At 25.3% G+C, this 24,807-nt stretch overlaps 1 protein-coding gene across 5 annotated transcripts in view; it reads right to left on the bottom strand.

Annotated features, from left to right (window-relative positions):
* Window positions 1–24,545, bottom strand: part of LOC136092268 (nucleoprotein TPR-like) — a 122,828-nt gene extending 98,283 nt beyond the window's left edge. For 2 of the 5 annotated variants that reach the window (XM_065820098.1, XM_065820101.1), the window contains exons 1-12: window positions 24,336–24,545; window positions 24,196–24,264; window positions 22,938–22,994; window positions 22,371–22,446; window positions 22,206–22,298; window positions 17,533–17,625; window positions 11,269–11,361; window positions 9,838–9,930; window positions 9,038–9,142; window positions 8,647–8,754; window positions 1,623–1,762; window positions 1,377–1,478 (exon numbers count right to left, since the gene is read on the bottom strand). In XM_065820098.1, coding sequence (XP_065676170.1) covers window positions 1,377–1,478; window positions 1,623–1,762; window positions 8,647–8,754; window positions 9,038–9,142; window positions 9,838–9,930; window positions 11,269–11,286 — 566 coding nt within the window. In that variant the 5' untranslated portion in view covers window positions 11,287–11,361; window positions 17,533–17,625; window positions 22,206–22,298; ... (2 more) ...; window positions 24,196–24,264; window positions 24,336–24,545. The remainder of the gene's footprint in view (window positions 1–1,376; window positions 1,479–1,622; window positions 1,763–8,646; window positions 8,755–9,037; window positions 9,143–9,837; window positions 9,931–11,268; window positions 11,362–17,532; window positions 17,626–22,205; window positions 22,299–22,370; window positions 22,447–22,937; window positions 22,995–24,195; window positions 24,265–24,335) is intronic. The other 3 variants (XM_065820100.1, XM_065820097.1, XM_065820099.1) reach the window with 3 other exon arrangements.
* Window positions 24,546–24,807: the final 262 nt, after the last annotated feature.

Raw genomic sequence — 24,807 nt, 5'->3', positions numbered from 1 at the left:
TGTATAATAACTCATAATAGTTTTACATAATTTAACGTTATTTTCCAATTTGTTTCGTTTTGTACAATTTGTTTGTTTTTGTTCAACATTTATTGACCTGTCTCTGATTATTGTAATGTTTTTTTTTTATTTAATGTAAACTTTACTGTATATTACTTTGATGTTATAAGATTTTAAACATTATTACAGAATTTTTTTTATTGAGTTTTCATATTGCGTGCAAAATTACAGTGGAATTAAAGAATCTAAATATTTGCATATAAGCAATATTATGTATAAATTAAATGTTTCAACTAAAGTGTATATTTAATCTATCCTAAGTATAATATTACTGAACCAACTTTATACGTGCTTGAAATCGTTATTGCGTAATATAAAAAATTATTGAATAATTTATAATTCAAATTAAAAACGAAAGTACAAGTTAAAAAAAGGTTTTCCAGTTTCGGATTAAAGGTTTTTAAAAAAAGGGTTTTCTAGAAAACCTTTAAAGGGTTCCACCCTCGGGACAAAGTAAAAAACCTTTTAGAGCTATTTAAAAAACCCTTTTTTTTTACAGTGTAGTTTTTTTATCATAAATTGTTTAAAATATGTAGTATGTTAATTTAAAAAATGTAGTAATGTAGTATGTTAATTTAAAGAGACAAAACACAGTTAAAACATTTTAAATTTAAAGTAATAAACAAAATTTGATTGTTTTAAAAAGACTTAAAGAGTTTTTTATTATAAACCATTTATTTGATTCTGTTGTAAAATATGGAATTTATTAAAAATGTTTTATTCAAGTCAGCAAAAACTAACAAAATAATAATCAATTATCTACATGTTTTTTTCCTCAATTAATTTAATCAAAATGATAATCTAATTAAAATCTTATATTAATCATATTAAAAATGTCTATAAAAAAAGGTTGATAAGAAGTGTAAATAACATTTTAGATTTCAAATCATATGTTTAACACTTTCTAAGGTTAGAAAAATAGACTAAAATATATATATAACTATGAAAAATCAGTTATTTTTCATTGGAATCATTATACTTATAATTTTAACTTGGGATTGTGTCAATCCATGACCTCAGGAAGTCATAGTTTATCTGGTTTTCAAAGTTAAAATGTAAACAAAGTTTATAATAAAACCTTGTGAAGCTGTTGTTTTTCCAAACTGCGAACCTTTGGTTTGAAATCAAATTTCAGAAAGGCAATGCGACCTTTAGTTTTTGAGTTTTTGAGTAAAATATAGAGGTTAGTTTAAAAACGCCAAAAGTCATACTTCAGATTTAGCAAGAACGCTTAAAAGCACACTTTAGAACAAGAAGGTTAATTAAATTTAAAACTACTCATTAAACTAAAAATCTTTGAATTTTGAAAAACATACATTTCTGAACCACCTTCTGTCTCTAATTTCTCTAGCTCTTCACTTAGTTCACGAACTGTGACTAACAATCTTTTATTTTGTGATTGCAATTCCTCTATGCTCCTTTAAGAAGAAAAAAAAAACATAAAAAAAAAAATAATTTTAAAATGGTAATTATTGCTGATATTTCAATATAAAACAATATTAAAACAATATAAAAAATATTTCAGAAAATGCTTCAAAGTTCCAAAAAAATGCACAACTTACTTAAAAGTAACAAGATGATCACTTATGACTTGACAAGAACTTAATACCATAGCATCATTAGTCAAAAGTTCAGATAAACTGTTAGAAGAACTTACAACACCACCACGAGCCTCATCAATTTCTTTTAGTAATACGCAAACCTATGACAATTAAAACTATAATTATAATATATTATTAAACCATATTATTACAAAGAAAAAAAAACTTATATTATTCTCCAAAACAAGTTGCAGTAGCTGAAAGAAACTACAACGTTGTTGCAAAAAAAAATGTTAATGAAGACTTAACAGCTTGTTTTTGTTTTTATTGAGTTATTCAGATGTTCCAAGATGTCCTTTAAGTCTTATCACAGAGCATCGTGGAATAGAATTTTACCGGAAAGTTCACGCCTCCTTTCTTACCGACGATGTATATAAGGTCAGAGCCAGCTTGGAACCACAGATCTGTAGATCCTCAAAATAGAGACTCCAGTTCTGAAGTCAGAACTCTAACCACTACACCACAGCTGCTTACACCTGGCTGCATCAAAGTTCAAAACTATCAAAAATGCTCTATTTAACATAACAAAATGAAGATAAAAAAAACACTAAAAAATCCTAAGCTATAATAGATATACAAAGATAGCAACAAACAAAACCAAAATATCATTGAGCAACAATTTTATCGGACTAAACAAAATGACAACAAACTTCAAATTCCTAACTTTTTTATACCATTTCAAGCATTACATGACTTATAAACCTATGCACACAAACTGAGTTGCAAGCAAATAAAATGCTGGCTTCAGGTGTGTATTTAAGTGGTTTCCCGCTGAGTCATAGATCTGAAATTAGAAAGATATATAAGAATTATTGTATAATACAGTATTATTAAAAAATAAAAAGTAAAATATAAAATATTTTAGATAAGTGTATGAATAAATATTTTAATAATACTGACGAGATAAATATTTTTAAGATGTAGACTAAATATTTTTAAGCGTAGATCAATGTTATCAAATATGGTCTAAGTAATACCACAAATGCTATTTTGCATTTATCTATCTAGCACCCACACTTATTATGAAACATAAACAGCCATGGATGACAAATAAACTTTTCATCCTAATCAAAAGTATAAGAGAACTCTGTTTTATCAATCTCCATAGCAAATGAAAAATAACTTCAGTAGTAAATAAAAACACAGGCAACACAATCAATTCTTTCAAGCATAAGTTAGCCAATGACCATCATAACCCCAAACATTTTTGCAAATAAACTTTTTGCTTACATATATAGAAAATGCAGAGATATTAATAGGACTTCTATTACCAACATCCTTAACAAACAACTCCAATCAGTCTTCTAAACTGAAAAAGCATACAATGCCTTGCCAGACTTTGCATGTTGCACCTTGAACTCTGCTAGATATTGATACAGTCTACTATGACCTCACTGCTTTTAAGAGCTATAAATCAACTGGAAATGATCAAATCACAATATATATATACTTAAGGCATGCGCTTATGCAATTTTAACTCGGGCAAAATTGATATTTTAAAGATATATGGACCTATGAAGTTCCAAGAGCATAGCTTTTAGCAATTGTTACCCTTATCTTTAAGTGGCTCTAAAACTAATTTCTCTAACTATAGTCCAATCTTGATCAAATTTGTCACTTGTAAGATAATGGAGAATAAAAACAATGGACTTTCTGACCCAGAGCATATCTCTTAAGCTCCCTGTTGATAGGTTACTCCATAAACTGGAAATGTATGGTATAAAAAGTAACCTAAACTAGATTAAAACCTATTATTTCAGTAGAACCCAGCACGCCATACTTGGTGATATGGCATCTGAATGGGAACAAGACAACAGTACAACAAGTTCTACAGTTCTACATAGCTCCATGCTTGGTCCAATGCTCTTCATTATTTCTAACAATGACCTCCTCTCGCATATCAGTAACGAAAGCCTTTGCAAAACCTACACTGACAATACCAAAGTTTTCATTATTATTAGTACCCAAAGATAAAGCTTGAGTACAAGTGGATGTTGATAACATTGTGGAGTAGAACCGTACTTGGCAAACAGAGCTAAATACTAACAATTGCAAAGTCATGCACTTTAACCAACCACCCAACTTAGAGAACACTTACTTAATGACAAAATAGGGTAAACAAAGTAATGTAAATAAAAATGAACTTACTACCACAACCTCTAAAAAAGAACTTGGCATCCACACCTCTAAAATCTTCAACCCAAATCCTAACCTCTTGTTGCATAAAAGGCTTGGTTAACAAAAATATATTTTCATAAGCAAAACTGTAGAAAAAACTTTACACCACTTATGTAGGCTCTCATCTCAAATTTGGCATAACTCAACCCTCGGAATTAGGAAAAATGAGGTCAGCAATAAATTGCCAACCTCAAATTGTTAGAGGTCAGCAAAAAAATTTGACACAAAGGGGTTAGCATAAAACATAAAAATGAGGTCGGCAACTTTTTACTAACTTAAAACACTTCAAGGTCGGCAGTTAGGTTGGCATTGCCGCATGCCGACCTTAATTCTGAGGACTGCATGGAAAAAAATTTGATTAGAACAAGCATCATGCAACAGAAATCTCATACAAGTTAAAGCTTTTTTTTTAACTACAAAATTTCTACTGGACTAATCGCTAAATGCACTGAACTAATCGTTACCACCTTAAAAGAAAGACACAAAAAATTATGTATGTAATTGCTTACAAGTAGCGATTATTACTTAAACATAAGGTGGACTTTATTACTTAAAAATTATATAAACTGGAATTAGAAATAAGATAATAGTTAATATTTTATTTAAACCGTGTGCAAAGGGATTTTAAAATAATCAACAATTAAGTTAAGCTCCATTTAATGAGATTATTGTCTTAATTTAATTCTTGTTAATTGCAGATTTATCTAATACAATAGTGAGATTAGTAAAAGTAATAACTGTGCTGTATATGGTTTTGTAAACAGTCAAAATAAACTAGAAAAATATGTCAAAATTTTATACACATACATTTACATGCACTGACTGACTATATAAGTAGAACATGTAAGTGTCACTTCATCGATTAGGGCTTTTTTTAAATATTTGCTTTCATATCCGTATTTTAAACTAATTCTGATTTTTTATTTAATAAATGCTTTTCATTTAAATCATTATTTAATTTTATTTAACACCCAATGTAATTTACAAGGAAAAAGAAAAATAAGAAAGTTATTTCTGATGATTTTACTTCAATTTTTTTTCAAGAATATCTTTGAAAATTTTGTCTAATACTTTCCAAAATTTCCTAGATTCTAAATAGAGAGCCCACATAGTTCCTACTGTGTATTGAAACATTCAAAAACGACTTTAGCACACTCCTTCCAATTATATCTAGCTTTTCATCAAAGCAGAATTATTCCCACGTAGCTCCATGCTATAAGTCAAAGTAGGGACTGCCAATGATTTATATATATAGGAAATAGAATTTGGGTGGGCAAACCAGATTCCAGATTGAATAAGAATTTGAACAACAGCTCTAAAATTTGAGATTTTTTCATCGACATTTGTATGCCTGAGTGAAGCAAAAATTGAATGTTCAGTATCCCATGTGAATCCTAAATGTCTAAGTTTATTCTGAAGATTTTTGTTATTACTAGAAATGGTTATCATATTGGTTTGTATTTGTGCTTTACCTGAAATCAAGAACTCAGTTTTTTCAGCATTTAGTTTAATACAATTAATGTTACAGTAAATGTTGTATGTTTTTATAAGCTTTTTGAGACCAGAGAGGGTAGAGCCTAAAAGTATGATATCATCCGCATATGCTACCACACCAGTTAATTTATCATATATAGATGTGCCAACAATACCTTGATTTTTAATATTTTCGAGAAGACCTGCAGTGTTAAGGTTATAAAGGTGAGGCAAAAGAATCGATCCTTATCTTACTCCTTGTCTTAGAGGAAAAGAGTTTGATTTACAATCTTGATATAAGACTGTTGTGCTACTATTGTTATATAACAAAGAGATAGTGTTAACTATACAGAGTAGTAATTTTTTATCAAAATATAATTTATCAAACAGGATACCCCAGTTACAGCTATCAAAAGCTTTTTTTGCATCTAAAGAGCTTAAGTACACAAGGGAGTTGTTGCTGTTGTAATGTTTAATTGTTTCGCTTATTAGAAATTCTGCATGTAATGTTGAACAGTTAGTATTGAATCCAAATTGTAGAGGGTGAGTATCTCTAATATCTGGACAAATAATTAAAATTAGGTATTCTAGAACTTTTGTAAAGATTGGTATAGTGTTGATTTTGCAATAGTTGCTTGGACTATCTAAAGATTTTTTGTAAGATTTAACAAGGGTTACAATAATTGACGTCGGCATTGATATTGGTGTCCATCGATAGTTAATAGAGTACTTAAAAAATTTGATGAGCCATTTTGTTAAAGTATCACAATTTGCGCACTTCAAATGTTCTGCTGAGATACCGAAAGAGTCAGGAGATTTATTTAATTTTAGTTTCGAAACAGCCTTATATTTTCTTCTGATATTGTTACATCGCCATGTCTTGTACATGCTGGAATTTTTTGCTTTTTATCACGATGTGTTATTTTTGGAGTATTCAGTAGCTTTTCAAAGTTGTTTGCGAATTCTAAAGTAATGGATTCTTTGTGTTTTTATTATTTATGGTAAATAGTCTAGAATTTATGTCTTTGTTTAAACATCTGAATGCATTCCGAAAGTTTTTTGGCTTAGTATTTTTAAACTTTTCAATTTCAATACACTGTGCATAAATTTTATTATTTTGAGCCAACTTGAGGGCTTTGCGAAAGTTTTTACAAGCCATTAGGTAACGATTAGGTAAGAAACCAGAATCTCTCCATTTTTTTAAATGTATCAAAAGAATTGTTTTAGAGTGAGTTAATTCAGGTGTCCACCAAGATTTTGAATGCAAACATTGCTTTTTATTATTTAAAGTTTCCTTAAAAGCTATTAAGCGCTGCCAGTAATTATTTTATAGATTTGGACAAGGTTGTATTCATAATCATCAGTAACATTAAAACTGTTAAAGCAATTGGTTAGATGATCATTATATGAATTTATAAAGTTAGAATTGTTCCAAGCATAGCTAGGAATATTAGTATCTGCTGCTATTTCAACGGTATTGTATTTCATTAGCTTACCTCTAACTTCAACAGATATTGATAGTGGTAGGTGATCGCTCAAATTACTTGAGCACTCAGGATGAACAGTGCATTTAAGATTTAGAAAACTTGTATATTTTGATAGTGATGTGATCAATATATGATGAATTCGGTAGTGTTTGGTGTCGATATGTGTATGTAGGGCCAGAACCTTTAGTTAAATCTACTAGTTCTAACTAATTTGTTTTTAAAAATTCTGATAGGTGCACAGAATAATTATTTCTTTTGAACTTTGATCTTTCAAATAAATCATATATTTGGTGTGGAAAAGTTTGGAAGTCACGAACTATAATTATATTCCCATTACCTTTGTAACTATTAATTAGACCTTTGAAAATATCTAGTTGATTTTTGTATTCTTCTAGCGACAAGAGGCTGTTTTGCAATGGGGAGAGTAATTTTTTTTTTCAAACATAGCATACATTCTTTTTTTCAAACATAGCAAACTTTTTTTTTCAAACGTAGCATACAGTTTTTTTTTCAAATGCATCATACATTTTTTATTTAAACATAGCATACATTCTTTTTTTCAAACAGCATACTTTTTTTTTCAAACATAGCATACAGTTTTTTTTTCAACCATAGCATACACTTTTTATTTAAACATAGCATACATTCTTTTTTTCAAACATAGCATACAGTTTTTTTTTCAAACATAGCATACAGTTTTTTTTTCAAATATAGCATTAATTTTTTTTTTCAAACATAGCATACATTTTTTTTTTCAAACATAGCATACATTTTTTAAAAATATTATTATAGGCAGGAGCAGCTTTTAGAAGAAATAAATTTAATTTAAAATTTTTTTTTTTTTCAGATCTAAAATAAATTTTGACAGCATAGTGTATTTTGAGTACTTTTATGTTTAAAAGAATGTTTATGGTAGGCATAATATTTTTTCCATTAACCTTTGGTTAAACAGATATACTGTTTATCAGGGTCTTTTTTGTGAGGAAACAATGAATTTATAAGTTACATTTTTTGATAAGCATTTCCATTCATTAGGCAGTCAATATTTTGCTTTTCAATTTTAATTATTTTTCTTTTAGAAATCCATCTTAATGTTGTAGTCTTTTATAATTCTTTCTATATTATTTGTGCAGTTAACTTACTCTAATAATATTAAAATTAAAAGATTTGTGCAATTTATTATAGGGAGGGAAATGCTTGTCTAATAAATTTTTCCTATATTCGATAAAACATTTTGCTGTACAGGAGATTGTATCAATTTACAGTAGTATTAAATTTACAGTGAACCAAAGTACAGGAGATTAATTATGTTTATGTTTATGAGCCAAAAATTATAGAATTATTTATGCTTTTATTTTTATTTCACTTTTTTCAAATTTTCTTTTTAAATTTTAGCTCAAATTTTTAAATCTGCTTTTTTTCAAGACCATCTTCATAACCATTTAGAAAAGTTACAAATATTCTTGTATTTATTCTTATTAGAAAAATCTGGAATTAATCTATTGTTTATTGAAATATAAATTGGTTTTAGAATTTGAGGGGAATGGTTTGAATTTCATTAATATAAGATAATCCATATTAGGCTTTTTGTCAAGCTTATATGAATTTTTCAAGAGGTTTAAAGTGACATCAAGAAAATTCACAATTTTTAAGTTTATTTATTCTTAAGTTAATTTCAATTTGGAAGTCTCAGAAACTTATAGAAATTTTAATATTTCTAACGATTGAACTTTTGTAAGTTTATTTTTAGAAAGAATTCAACCTTGATTTTTTAGAGTAATAAAACACCATTATTTAAACATTAAAAAGAATGAAAACAAACAAAAAAAACTACTGAAGTCAGAAACCTGCTTGCTTAAATCAGCTGATAGATTGTGTAATCTTTTTTCTTCTCGTTTGTAATATTCAAATTTTCTTTCATAATCACTAAGCTGATTTTGATGATGCCTACATTCCTGTAAAATAACTTAATAAGAATAATAAAAATAAAAAAAAGAAACCAAAATAATTCGAAGAAAAATTTAAGTTGCTTAACAGCTAAACTTATTAATTAAGTAAAATATCAATATCTTCAAATAAAATATGAATATCTTCAAATAAAATATCAATATCTTCAGAACCATAATTAATGTTTACTTTTAATTTAAAAAGTTATTTATTTTTTATTCATTCTAACTTGCAACATAAAAGATTGCTTTACATTTACTTTTTGCTAATAAAATAAAACTCAAATATTACCTTAATATTTTGCTCAAGCTTATAAGATAAAGTTTCAACTGTCTTAACAGCATGATTGAACTCTTCTTTTTGCAGCAAAAGTACAGGTGCCTTTTCCTCAACTTCCTTTAAAGAAGAAATTAAAACAACTTTGAATTAAATTGATAAGCTATTAATTTTTACTTTTACAAACTTATAAAATACACAGACACAAAATGTTTCTGTTCTTGTAGATGTTTAGTATGCTTGTTTTATAATGAAGCAAATTTTAAATTTTAACAAATTATTTTTAATAAATTATTTTTATTAAATTAATTTTGTTTTAATTTTATCTTAAAATGGAATTGTAAAATTATTTATGTATCAGTAAATACTTTTGCCAATAATGACTAATTATATTATTGTAAGCAAATAATTAAAAACAAAATAACTTATTTATAAAATAATATAAAAAAGATCTACATTAAAATAATATAAATCTTTAATTATTTAAATGAAGTAAAGTTTAAGAAAAATACTTAAAAAGTTAACCTTTGCACATTTAGTAATTTTTATAAAAAGTTTATTGTCATTTTCATTTATAAGTCATTGGTATTAAATGTAATTAAATTCAAGCATTTGCTGAATATTAATACTTCCAAAGCAAAGTATTAAAATAATCTTAATAAATTAGTTAAATAGTTTGTATTTACAAATCAAAGAACTGAATTGTATCAATATCAGTTATTATAAAAATAAAAAACAGGATATTGTAAACATTTTAGAAAACACATTGAACCCAAATATTAAATCAAACAATTTGTAATTAAAAAGCAACTTACTCTCAATATTTGCTCCATATACACCTTGAGTCTTGAATTTTCTTCTTTTTCACTGGCAAGTTGATCTGATACTTTAACGTACTCTGTGTAAATCTAAAGATTTTTGTACAGACAAAAATATAAGTAAGAAAATTAGTTTTAAATAACTACAAAAAGTACTTTTATCATAGATTTACATTTAAAAAATTATTTTTGACTTTTTTAAAACAATTTTAGGCTAAAATTACTATTATGACTACATTTTATATTGTCCCTACATATATTTTATATTGACCTTCTAATATATATATATTATATGAAAATGTCTATGTGATGCATATGTACTACTTTTAAGTAAAACTTTTTAATTATATTTATTTGTTCTTAAGTATACACACTTTTAGTTGATTCGGATAAGGCGTTTTCTTCATATGCAGAATGTCCGTGTTTCGAATCTCATGTCTTCTTAGATTTTTTTATGTTTTTCTACCTGCCTCCTTATTTTTGGACTACTATGTTATTGGTGAACAAAACAAGCAAATTTTAAATTTTAGCAATTCATTTTTAATAAATTATTTTTATTAAATTAATTTTGTTTTAATTTTATCTTAAAATGGAATTGTAAATTTATATATGTATCAGTAAATACTTTTGCCAATAATAACTAATTATGTCATTGTAAGCAAATAATTAAAAGCAAAATAAATTACTGGAGGGTTATTTAAAAAATTACTGATGAAAAAATATCACTAAATCATATAAAATTTAGCCAATAAGAACTTTATCACATATGATTTAGCCAACAATAATATCGGATTTAGAAGAGAGTGAGAGCAAGGCAGAAAATTTCAAAAAGTTCTTAATTTTGTAGCTGGGTAAGTTTTTCTTCAAAATTTTATAAGGACATCATTTTAGATATTCAAATTGAATATCTAAAATGATGGGCTTGAAAATCAGTTTATAATAATATAATATTTTATAATATGGAACCATTCAATTTTTAAAATGCAACCCTTCTGATGCAATACATTAAATTAGTGAATACTTAAAACCAAAATAACTTATTTATAAAATAATATAAAAGAGATCTACATTAAAATAATTTAAATCTTTAATTATTCAAATGTAGTAAAGTTTAAGAAAAATACTTAAAAAAGTTAACTTTTGCACATTTAGTAATTTTTATAAAAAGTTGATTGTCATTTTCAATTATAAGTCATTGGTATTAAATGTCATTAAATTCAAGTATTTGCTGAATATTAATACTTCCAAAGCAAAGTATTAAAATAGTCCTAATAAATTAGTTAAATAGTTTGTATTTACAAATCAAAGAACTGAATTGTATCAATATCAGTTATTATAAAAATAAAAAACTTGATACTGTAAACATTTTAGAAAACACATTGAACCCAAATATTAAATCAAACAATTTGTAATTAAAAAGCAACTTACTCTCAATATTTGCTCCATATAAATCTTGAGTCTTGAATTTTCTTCTTTTTCACTGGCAAGTTGATCTGATATTTTAACGTACTCTGTGTAAATCTAAAGATTTTTGTACAGACAAAAAAATATAAAAGTAAGAAAATTAGTTTTAAATAACTACAAAAAGTACTTTTATTAAGATCTTATTTTTTACAGGAGCTTAAAAAATATTGGTATTTAGGGTTGCCACCTCTAGCTAGATTAAATCCGGGAGATCGGATTGGGCTTAATTAATTTCCTTTTGTTTATAATAATCCAAGATAATCTATGATGGAGAGTTATATATTTTACGCAATGAATTAGAAAAAAACTTCTTTAATTGAAATTGTGAAACTATTTTACATTCCTTCAAAACTAAATTTAAATTTTTAAAATCATATTTAATTTAAAGTCTTTTAAAATTTAAAATTTTTTTTGCCAAACAATTTGCTTCTTTAAAAAATTCTTAGTTGCGTTTAAATGCTTTTTTTAGGATCTAATTTTTTCTGAATAAATATCACATAAACAAAGTTAAAAAATAATTTAAATGTTCAAAAAAAAATGTTTTAGGACTGAACGCTTTCAACATTTACGGAAAATGCGAGCTGGTAATGCTTGTTAACAAGGCCTGTTAAAGTATTTTTTTTTGGGCAAATTTTGTTCTATGACTTTATCTCTAAATCCTTAAATAAAATTTGTAAAAAAATTAAAATAAAATAGTATTTTTGTTCAAACGATAAAATAGAAGTATTTTATTAAATACATTTAAACACTTGTACAATTTTCTTATGTTCTAATTAATAATTATACATATATATATTTATATATATATATACATATATATATACATATATATATATATATATATATATATATATATATATATATATATACACATATATATATACATATATATATATATATACATATATATAAATATATATACATATATATATAATATATATATATATATATATATATATATATACATATATATATAGTGAAAACTAAATAATTATTTATGTATATTTCAATATATACATACATATATATATATATATATATATATATATATATATATATATATATATATATATATATATATATATATATATATATATATATATACAGGGCTCCATTTTAACAGGGCTGAAATTAATTACTTTAAAACATATCTTTTTAGAACTTGTATGTCTTTTTAACTTATGATACTTAGTATCGTAGCAAAGGGCTGTGAGAGAGGCATCTATTTACGCAAAAGGTTAAATGACTAATTACTACCAGCTTCACTAGACTAAAGTTAAAGGTTAGCAAAAGATACTATGACCCATGATGAGGAAATTAAAATATCTTTTAATTATGTGAACTTTGTTGTTACGTAATATTAACTAACATTGCTTAAATTTTTGGACAACCAAGATGCAAACAAGAAACTAATAACAACAACATAGTAACCTAAAATATAGGTGTTGGTTAAGTTACGTTTAAATGAATGAATGTTAAGTTGCATTTATATAAATGAAACCAAAACGCGTAAACGACAATATTAAAAAATTATTTTTTTAAATTAAAATAAATTTTAATAAAATAAAAATATTATTAATAAAAATTATAGATAAATTAAAAGAAAATCATTTAACAAATTTTTTTCACTATACACTGTGTTTGATCTATAAAGACTCATCATTTATAATAATTCTTGCCTTAAAACAAGGAAATTAATAGGTAATATAATCAATGTTGCATCAACATATAATGCAATTTGTTGATTTTACGTAATATTATTGAGGCAATTAATTCTTTATACCTTTACTAGAGAAAATAAGAATGTCTCACTCTTACCTCTAGTAAAGAAATAAAATATTAAATGCCTGTAAGAATAATAAAAAGTATTTCTTTTTTTTAAGACAGCGGATTGAGTAAAACTTCCTTACTGTATTATTAATTATTATTGTACATCTACTTAATGTACTAATATATATTTTAATTCTCGTATAAAGTACAAGTGCAAACGCAATCAAAATATAGATATATAGCATCAAGAAAATGCATGTATCAACTATCAATAAAATATAAACAACCACAACAAAAGATGCATAACATAAAGAGTGATCAGTTAAAACTTGAAAAATGGAACTTTATATTTTTTTAGTTGTTATCCTAAAAGAAAGAAACAAATTAAAATAAAAAAACACAAGTTTTATAAAATGAATGATTATACTTTTTACTAAAATATTTAATTATTTTATTTTTTATTACATAACCCCGATAATTTATCAAAATAAAAATAAGTCAAAGTCAAATAAAACCCCATAGAAAACTAATAATGCTATCAAAAAAAAAACTATATTGCATCTTGATTATTTATAAATTTAACTAAATGTTCAGTTGTCTAAAAAAATCATTTGCGATTGAACTATTGTTTAGAGAATGCCACAAACTTTTTCAAGTAACAAAAATACTACTCGCAATTCGTCTGGATACTGCAGATGAAAAAAGTAAAACGTTGCCAAAAACGGTAATACCACCATCTTCAACCAATAAATCATTTAAATCCAATTTTATATACATTGCTGATCCAAGTTTAAAATCAATGGCACAACGTGATTTAGAATATCAACAGTAGCATCAACGGTCATATTCTAGTAAAAAAAATATTGTCATTAAAAATTAATATGTCCACTCTTTTGCTGCGTCTAATCTATTTTAATTTCTACATTATGTTTGGGTTACTCCAGGGTAACTTTATGAAGTTTCTGCATTTGAATCTTCAGTTTTAAACAGACTCATTTTTTTTTAACTCAAAATTTAGTTAAAACAGATTAGACGAGACATAAGAGCAACTGTACAAAGGCATAATAAAACTATTTGGTTTAGAAGGATTTCATAAAGCAGCAATATATAAACCCTAGATTGGATAAATTATTATTATTAAATTCAGTAATGTCTTTATTCATCCAAATAAAAGCAGAAAATAAATATAAAATTAACTAATTCAAATTTGAACAACTTGCTCTTTCATTTATATCAAAAAACCTTGGATATTGTTTCAAGAAAAGCGTGGCATTTGGTTTAAGAATTCGCATTTCTGCCATCATGTAAAGAAACTCTTCTTGGTTAATAGCTGTTGAACAACGCTCTCGAAGCATACGCTGCACTTCACAATTCTCTTGACCAACAAGTTCTTGGTGATAAGGTTTAAATAAGTAAAAAAAACCACACAAAAAAAGGCCGAACATACTCATAGAAAAAGTTAAAAAAACATATAAAATAACCTACGCTCCTTTCCTATGATTTCATTTTGTTATTAATTACTTTGATATTGACCGTGGTTATACATAAATCACAATATTAGCAGTGTGTGATTTTGCACAATAAAAATTCTCCTAAACATATGAAACACAATTTCTTTTGCTGAAAATTGATCCAAATATTTGTAAAATCATACAAAAATTGCTATCGAATTTTATTACCTGTTCGCTGCGCTTTTTGAGATATTTTATTTAAATTGTGACTTAATGCTTCAGCTACAGCTAAAATGATTCCAGACCTTTCTCTGTTGGATAGATTCAACCTATCAGCCATAAGGAAAATTTAAGTTTTCTTATACTTAAGAGTTTTCTAATATCTTCTTAAAACTTAAGGGTTTTCTAATATCTTGATTTTTTTTTGCTGTTTAGCAGTAGTACTTTCTTCAATTTTATCATGAAATTAGTCTGCATTATCAAATGCTGCCAAAACATTGAAACTTTTTTCTTTTATGCTTTCCTTTCTAGATTTCTCTTTTTCAATAGCCTTGATTTTATGTTTCTCTTTTTCCTCCTTTCTTTTCACTTTCATAGCATAACTCTTGTCTAATGGGCTTTAAAATTGCTTTTTTAAGTGACGCTGATCTGAGAGGAAATCTATATTTGAGATCTGACTATTGATACTACGCAAGGTATCTTTTCTTATCAAACTTTTTGCATTTGATGCTGCAATATCAAACAATGATGACAGTTTATTAGTAAAACTCAATAGTTGAGCTGCATAACATTTTTTTTTTGCATTTTAAATCAAGTTCTCTGTTAGATAAATCAGATGCAGTATCATTCTAACAATATCTTTCTTCTGTTTTGTTGGAATTCCTGCCATTTTCCAAAAAACAATAACATTTTCCCAAACTGCAGATGCAACTTCTTTTTTACCAGTTAATTTCAAATCAAATCTTGTAAGATAAAGATAATGGCGTACAACATCTCGATTTGTTGCTAGTTGACAATACATCTTTGTTTCAAGGGTAGGTAATAATTTACCAACAATTTTATCAAATTTCTCATCATTTTTCCTCAATTTACTATTGCTCATAACTGATCAAATATTTTTTATATATGATGTTATATTTATAGATAAACAGTAACTATAAATTATAAATTTATTTGAATAATGTATGTAACATTAATATTCATCATAAAAAATTTATATATATACATACATATATATATATATATATATATATATATATATATATATATATATATATATATATATATATATATATATATATATATATATATATATATATATATATATATTTATATATGTATATATGAAAGACCGGAATTTTTTTTTTTATTAATTGATAGACTGCCTGCCCCAACCAAACCCTCAGTCGATGCAGCAGCACTCCCTTGCAAGTCAGGCTAAAAGATAGTAGATGTAGCAGCACTCCGTTGCAAGTCAGGCTATATGTCAGTCGATATAGCAGCACTTTGTTGCGAGTCAGGCTATAAGATAGTCAATGATTTCAGTAAAAAAAATGATAATAAAAACATTTTATTAAAAAAAATAAAAATAAAAACATTTTATTAGAAAAAATAAAAACAAAAACATTTTTTATATTGTTAAAAACATTCAGAATGTTTTTAACAATATAATGTTTTTTAAGAATGTTAAGAATAAACAAAGGAATGTTTTAAACAATATGTCAATTAAATTTGCGTTTTTGCAGTTTTTTTAAAAAACGATTGATTTGTAATTAAATTAATGGTTTTAATGACAACTTTCTGACAACACGCAAATGTTGGACGAAAGTCAAAAGTAATTAAAAGTGACGTATGTGTTGACATAAGAATCATTTTTTTCCTTCCGTACTTCCTAAATGCAACAATCTATAGAACTATTTATATATATATATATATATATATATATATATATATATATATATATATATATATATATATATATATATATATATATGTATATATATATATATTTATATATATATATACATATACATATACATATACATATATATATATATATATATATATATATATATATATATATATATATATTTTTTTTTTTTTTTTTTTTTTTTTTTTGTTATTTCACCTCCCCAAGGCCCAGAAGGCCACTACAGATGAGGAGGTTACTTAATTGTGGTTATAACCCTCTCTCAACTCTATAACTCCGAAACACGAACCTTGACGAACAAGGCCGCTGCGCGGAGAAACAAGTTAAGCGCGGTACTACCAGGGACGTGGTGGGGATCGAACTCGGACCCTCTCGGTTATGAAGCAAGCGCACTACCACTACACCACTACCGCATTTATATATATATATATATATATATATATATATATATATATATATATATATATATATATATATATATATATATATATATATACATATATATATATATATATATATATATATATATCAACCCTTGGAATTAGGAAAAATGAGGTCGGCAATAATTTGCCGACCTCAATCTTTAAGAGGTCGGCATCAGGTCAGCAAAAATTATTTGATACAAAGGTCTTACCATAAAACATAGAAACTATGTCAACAATTTTTTGCTGACCTCAAACACTTTCAGGTCGGCAGTTAGGTCAGCATTACCGAATGCCAACCCTAATTCCGAGGGTTGATATATATATATATACATATATATAAATATATATATATATATATATATATATATATATATATATATATATATATTTATTTATTTATTTATTTATTGAAAGCAATACTTTTTTAACTGCTTTAAATTATTTTTTTTAAAATAATAAAAATTGCAAAAAAAATAAATCATTGTCATCATCATCATCATATTATTATTCGCTACACTACCAATAGATGTACCTTAATGATATAAAGGGTAAGTATCAGAAAGTAAATAATTTCTTATAGTTTGGCTTATAAAAAAAAAGAATAGAGAAGTTTTAATTTGTATTTGTTATCTTTACATATATAGAGCAATACCAGCTTATATCATCATTACTAAGAACATCGTCTGAAATTCTTTCGCAAATTCTGTGAAACCACTGAAAACAATATGAACATTCAACCATGTGTCTAAAAAATAAAATATCATTTTAAAATAATGACTTTTAATATAGTTCATTAGTTACCATCAACAAGCTTGAGGGGTTTAATAAGGGTTGGGTTGAAATACTTGCTTGTATTTGGTAATAATATGCTATTTTGTCGTATTAGAATTTTACTTAATTAAAAAACTCATACTAATTATTTGTAATAGATTTAATTTATATATTTACAACAATGACTATCAACAATTAACATACTAATTTAATATATTGGTTACTTTTTTACATTTGATATGATATAAATTTACTTAAGTTTTATTATTATGTAATTTTATTGTTTAAAATTATTATTGTATAAGATAATAAATATAAAAATCTTATATCATAATAAAATGATAAAAATGCTAACTTTCCAAAGATGTTTTTATCGGATGGAACCCAAATCATTCTGCAAGTGCAATATTTTGTCTAATGGGCAATGAATTATGGAACATATCTGTCTCATTGTAGCATGGCTAAGTTTACCTGTAAAATGACTATCCATAACAAAGACACACCCTGGTTCACACCTTAAAGTGCTGATCGCAAACCAATGAGCACACCCATCATGTAACACTTGGACAAACTCTTCATTTTTTTAAATTGCAAAACTTAGGTTTTGCCCAAGAATAGGATCTTGCAGACCTTTAGTATTTGGGTATTGTTGTAACAATATTTTTTGTGCAGCATTAACTATGTTGTCCGTTAGCACTTTATTATTACAAATTGTACTTAAGTCTTGTTTGGTGATAGGATAACATATGACTTTTCTTGGTTGTTGTCTTTTATTGCAATCATTTTCTCAAACTCTTCTTTTGACTGTACATATTTATTTAGTACATTACAATTAAATAAAGTAAGACCATCTAGCTCCATGTCTTCTATGACAACTTCCTCTTCAACATTGACAACGGGACAGCCTAATGTTGCAATTTTTATCTTTTCTGCAGCTTTATTTTTGTCCTTAGCTATTCAACAACTTAAATAAGACTTTTTTTTACCCCTTTTTGGCAAATATAAAATGTTACAGTATTTAGCAAGCTGCTGCTGACTGATAGGTATTCCACTCTCATGGGTAGTGTTTTCATTTAAAAGCTTAGATGCCTTCATTAGCAGACTATATAATTCTTCAAAAACATCAACATTTTTGTTTACATTATACAATTAAAGGGTGCAAGGGGAAAACCGGTATTGTAAAATTTTTTTTATTTTGAGAAAACGAAAAAAGAAAGTTTGAAGACCTATATAACAAGCTATGCTTAGTTTCATAGTTTCTTTTTAGGTTTTAAATTTAGTAATATCTTTTACTTAGTATTTAAATACAACAGAAGTTTATTGGAAGGTAGACTACATGAGCTGCAGCAAATTCTGAATTTGGTGTCCTCTTGTGACATCACTGGTTTTCCTCTTGTAAATATTGATTTCAATTTTGTCATCAAAATAAGGTTCAACAATTTGCTTATTATAGCTTCAAAAGCACTTAATTCTCCAAACTTTTCAATCTGAACCATAAACATGTTTATGGAGTGGGACAAAGGGGCCATAGAAACCCCACCCCAGGATAATGATGTCATTCTTCCAGTTTAATATATTTATTTGCTTTTACTGTAACATTCTGTTTAAAAAATTCTTACTAAATTTTTATTTCAATTATTTTGTTAATCCTTTGATCCCCTACCAGCCTCTCCCCACCAGGTGAAAACATAACATATATGGCATTTAGAGAAAAAAAAACACATAGTATTTGAGGTGTGTAAAGAAATCGTTACTTTAAAAAAATGAGGACATAATTTGTGTAATACATATTATGTATTCAAAATAAATATCATTTTTTTTGTCAATCATAACCTGTTAATGTAATTTAAACAACATCAGTTCAGACGCTGATTCATCATCAGCATGCTAGCTACATTGTCTGCTCCTTTCTTCCAATACATTTCATCATAGCAAAACAGGTGCACACTGCCTTATCCTAAGCCGTGTATATTAAATGTGTACATAGAGAGTTGCCTGCAATAATAAACATCATTGGTAGAAATATTAGGACAACTCATGTTCTTAGCAAAGTCAAATGTAAGAGCTGCATTATTAGCAAGACATTACGTCATGCTGCAGCCTTTCTGACATAAAACACTGCTACTTTGCTCAAGTGAAGCTCTTTTTCTTGCTGAGTTTTGATGAGCTGATCTACAGAAGTGTCTTTGTTTTCAATTATAATAGTGAGCTTGTCACATGTTGAGCATGTATCCTTATGAGGATAACCAAAGCTGATATTAAATTTTTCTGCAAATATTTTCATGGAAAAAAAACTTAAAGTCAGAGATCATAATAAATCACGACCAAAATAAATAATCATCAAATATTATTTTTAAGTAATCAAACTAAAATACCTGAAGTTGTTGCTTTGTAAATCATAAAAATGTACAAGTTTTATTTTGTTGATTTAAATGTTAAATTTAAAAAAACATTTTTTAAATTTAAATTTAATTTTTGTTAATCCTTTAAATGGTTCAAGAATATGCTAATATATGCTTATTTTTCAACAAAATCTGAGCCTGCATATGCTTATAAATGTTATGGTTGTATAAAAATAAAATCTAGTGAATAATACAGCATAGGGTAGATTAGGGTAATATGAGCACCTTAAGCAAAAATTGGAATATTTTTAAAAATTTTTCTATCCCTACTCATGATCCACTCAGATATTTGAGCACCCAAAATTTTTTCTTAAAAATTAAAAAAGAGGTTTTTGAAAAGTAGCAAAAGTGCTCATATTTCCCAGACCACTTGGTAATATGAGCACTTTAAAATAGCTCAAAAAAACAACATTAATTAAGTAAAAAAATACCAACCTGACAATTAGAACTAATTTTTGGAATATAATGATTTGTTATATACAAAACCATTAAAAGATCAAATTTTAAGCTACTTTTTTGTTGAAACAATACTACTATGTTTTCTGCAACAACAATAACAAAAAAATTAATGTTATTTTTCAATTTTGTCAACTTTTGAACAATAAAAATTCAAATTTTTTGAATTTAAATTACAGAAAAATATTTAGTATTGTTAAAATATTATAATTTTTTACTATGTTTTGTTTTTATTCAAAAATCAACTTAAATCGCTGCGATTTTAGGACATTAAACTAATTTAAATGAAAAACACTGGTTAGCTGGTTAGCTTTACTGCTTAGCTCTAAGAAATCTTTAAGTATGCTCATATAACTAAGGTGCTCATATTACCCTAATCTACCCTATATATAGTTATTTAATATAAAAATAATATTAAATTATAACAATAAAACATTTAAAATATTGTTAAATAAATAAACAGTATCAAATGAAAATATACCCAACAATATAATGTATCAGTTTAAATTTATTTATATACCATAGCATATTAGTAAAATATATTGAAATTGACATATTATGTTGTACAATAAGTAGTACCATGTGTAATACCATTATACTGTACCATGAAAATACTAATAATAAGTGAATTCAAAAATATAAGTAAGCAAATTGAACAATAAACTAAGTATAAAGATACAGAATAGCAAGTTAAACTTCTTTATTATCTTTTGTATATAAAAAGACGAGTAGCAGCAGGATTAATATTTAAAAAGCAGATTAGCAACTTCAATAAAAAAAAAGTTAATTAAGTTTTATTTAATGACCTTCTTCCCTCAGTAAATGTCAATGATGTCTCGCTTTAACATTTTTTAATATTACTTTCCAATCTTATAATTATTTTAACAAAAAAACTTAGAAACTTTTATTTTTACTTAGTGTTGTTACATCAACTGAGGGTTTGGTTGGGGCAGGCAGTCTATCAATTAATAAAAAAAAAAAATTCGGTCTTGTATTTTAATTTTTACTTTTTGTCAACAATATATGGAAAAAACTTTCGGACAACATATAAGAGTTCTATATATATATATATATATATATATATATATATATATATATATATATATATATATATATATATATATATATATATATATATATATATATATATATATATATATATATATATATATATATATATTATATATATATATATATATATATATATATATATTTATATTATATATTTATATATATATATATATATTTATATTATATATATATATATATATATATATATATATATATATATATATATATATATATATATGTATATATATATATATATATATATATATGTATATATATATATATATATATATATATATATATATATATATATATATATATATATATATATATATATATATATATATATATATATATATATATATATATATATATATATATATATATATATATATTTAGAACTCTCATTAACAAATACGCTAACAACAACATTTGAATAAGTTTATTTTTAATAATAAACATGACATTTTTTTGTGTGGTTTTTTTTTTAAATAAAATGTGTTTATTATAATATCATATACATTATTAACATTAGATTCATAGAAAATTAAATTCACATCTGATTTTAATTTCAACTGTAAAACTGTTATGATATCTCTTTACTTTGCACAGCAAAATCTAAAAATACCTGAGTTTGTGTCATCCTTTTTTTTAAGTATTGAACTTGTGGCTGCCGACATTGGTGAAATAGATGACAAATCTTGACTTGTTAAATTATTATCTAAAAATATGTTAATTTAAAAATAATGTGTTTTTGTAACATTATAAAATTAAAAAAATTTAAGGTGCTTACCTTTTTTATTTTTTTGAAAACTGTAGCAACCTATTAGCATTTTCCAGCTCTGTAGCCTGTTCTTTAATTTTATTACCTGAAAATAAACATGTTTTTAAGTGTACTTAATTTTTTAATATTGTCCAAAAAAAAAAAACTCTTAAATATACCAACTAAGAAAGAGAAACACGACTCAAACAAATGATTTTTTACTTTTAATTTGAAACTACTCAACTTGATTTTGGATATAAAAAACATTCAAAAAATCCTAGTTGTTTCTGTAATAAAAGTACATATTGCATAGATTGGCTATTTTCTGTTGTGTTAATTAAGTTGTAACAAACATAAATCGTTTGGATTGGCTGATTGTATAAAACAAATTATGTCCCCCTTGGGAATTTGTATAAATAGTGTGGTTATCAAAGCCTCGCCCTCTTGGAGTAACCTATCAAACAACAACAGACTCGAGCAACTCTTCTACTACTAGCTGTGATCTATGATCTCTTCTTTGTGTTTACCATATATCTGTATAATAATATTATTATAATATATTAATAAATTGAACTTGTTTTACTATACGACACTTACGTTAAACCACATGGAGCCCACGGAGAATACAGAAAGTCCTGAAGTCCACGATAAAGACTAAAAGACAAAATTAAAGTAGTGATATATAAAGAAAGAGTTGTGATCACCTAATCAGCTAAGTAAATTTATTAATTTTTAATGAGAATTTGTTTTGAAGATATACGTTAAGATTTATTTAAAATTAGATTTCAACTTTTGGATCATTTGTCGATCGTTAACTACAAATTATTATTCCTTATTATAGTTGTTTGTGATAATTGCATTTTATTGTTGTTTTGAATTATCAATTTCATTTATCAATTAAGAAATTTATTTAAGATACTAAAGGAATTTAGTTAGGAATATTATTAAGAAAATTATTTAAGATATTATTAAGAAAATTATTTAAGATATTATTAAGAAAATGATTTAAGATATTATTAAGAAAATGATTTAAGATACTATTAAGAAAATTATTTAAGATATTGTTAAGAAAATCATTTAAGATATTATTAAGAAAACTATTTAAGATACTATCAAGAATTGAGGTTCATAAGATTCATTTATTAAGTATAATTCTACATAAAGTTATTTATGTTAATATATAAAGTTGAGGTCAAAGGTTATATTATTATCTATTATTATTTTTGCTACCAGGGTTCAATTTGACTGGACAGTATGTTGATACGAGGTTTTATTGATTCATTCATCAAGGTCTCAATTTGAAAAGACCATACAGTTGTATTTAAAGCCATTTAATATTTATATATAATATAGTTATTTATTTCTTTTCTTAATCTTACTATGTCTAATCTTGCTAATAAACGTAGAGGACAAACGGTGGCCATCAATTCAGTCAGGCAAACTTTTGAGCAAACTAACAATCTTATGTTTCAAAATTTCTTAAAATCAATTGACAGCAGCTTGTAACTAATAAAGACAATTTTAAACAATTGAGAAAACAATGAATACTATTAAAAAAATTTAACATATTTTTATTTATGATGATTTTCTTTGTTTTGACTGCTTTGATGATTTTATTTCAACTCCAAAGATAATCTATTCAGATGAAAGTATCAAATAACTTCTAAACAATTGTATTTTATGTTTTGTCCTAAATAAAATTTATAAACCCAACTAATTTTCAACTTCATAAACTAAACTTTGACAAAAACTCAATTTCAAGTTTAGAATATTATCAATAAACTAAAAACTATTTACTAGTAATTTTAATTAATGCTTAAAATTTCAACTAAAAAAATTTTTAAAAGAAGCATACTTAAGCTTTCTAGAGATAATGTTTTATCATTTTCTGATTCTTTCAACTTTTCAGCCAATATTGATTTCTCTAAAAAGATTTAAAAAGATAATAATAATAACAATTATCATGATTAATAAACTTAAAAAAAAAATTCAAACCTTCATTAACTTTTTTAACATGATTGCAGTTCAGAAAATGCAGCTGAAACTTCACTTAGCTTTTGTTTTGCATGGTCTCTATCATCCTTAATATAAATTTTGAAACAAATCTTACTATGTAATAAAGCTGACATTTGAGCTTAACATAAATTTTGAATTTAGGTAGTGTCAGCTTATATTGCTGATTTATCAAATAAGAACATTAATCATTCAAATTGTTCTAACTGCAGTTATAATAAAGTGTTCTTTATTAAAATGAATAATAAAATAATCTTTGAATAGCTTAATTACAAATGGTTGTATAAAAATCATTAAATTGCACCAATCAAAATCTAATGCCATCAGATTGCACTTAAAAAAAGTTTTGCTTAGTTGTAATGTAATAACATAATCATCAATATAATTTGTTTTTTAAACTAATGCACTTATGCTTCAAAAAAAAAATTCAAATAATATGAAAAATAAATGTGAA

This window comes from Hydra vulgaris, chromosome 15 (genome assembly GCF_038396675.1).
Source record: "Hydra vulgaris chromosome 15, alternate assembly HydraT2T_AEP".
Lineage (NCBI taxonomy): Eukaryota > Metazoa > Cnidaria > Hydrozoa > Anthoathecata > Hydridae > Hydra > Hydra vulgaris.
The sequence above is the reverse complement of the archived record's forward strand: the minus strand, read 5'-3'. Positions and strand labels throughout refer to the sequence as shown.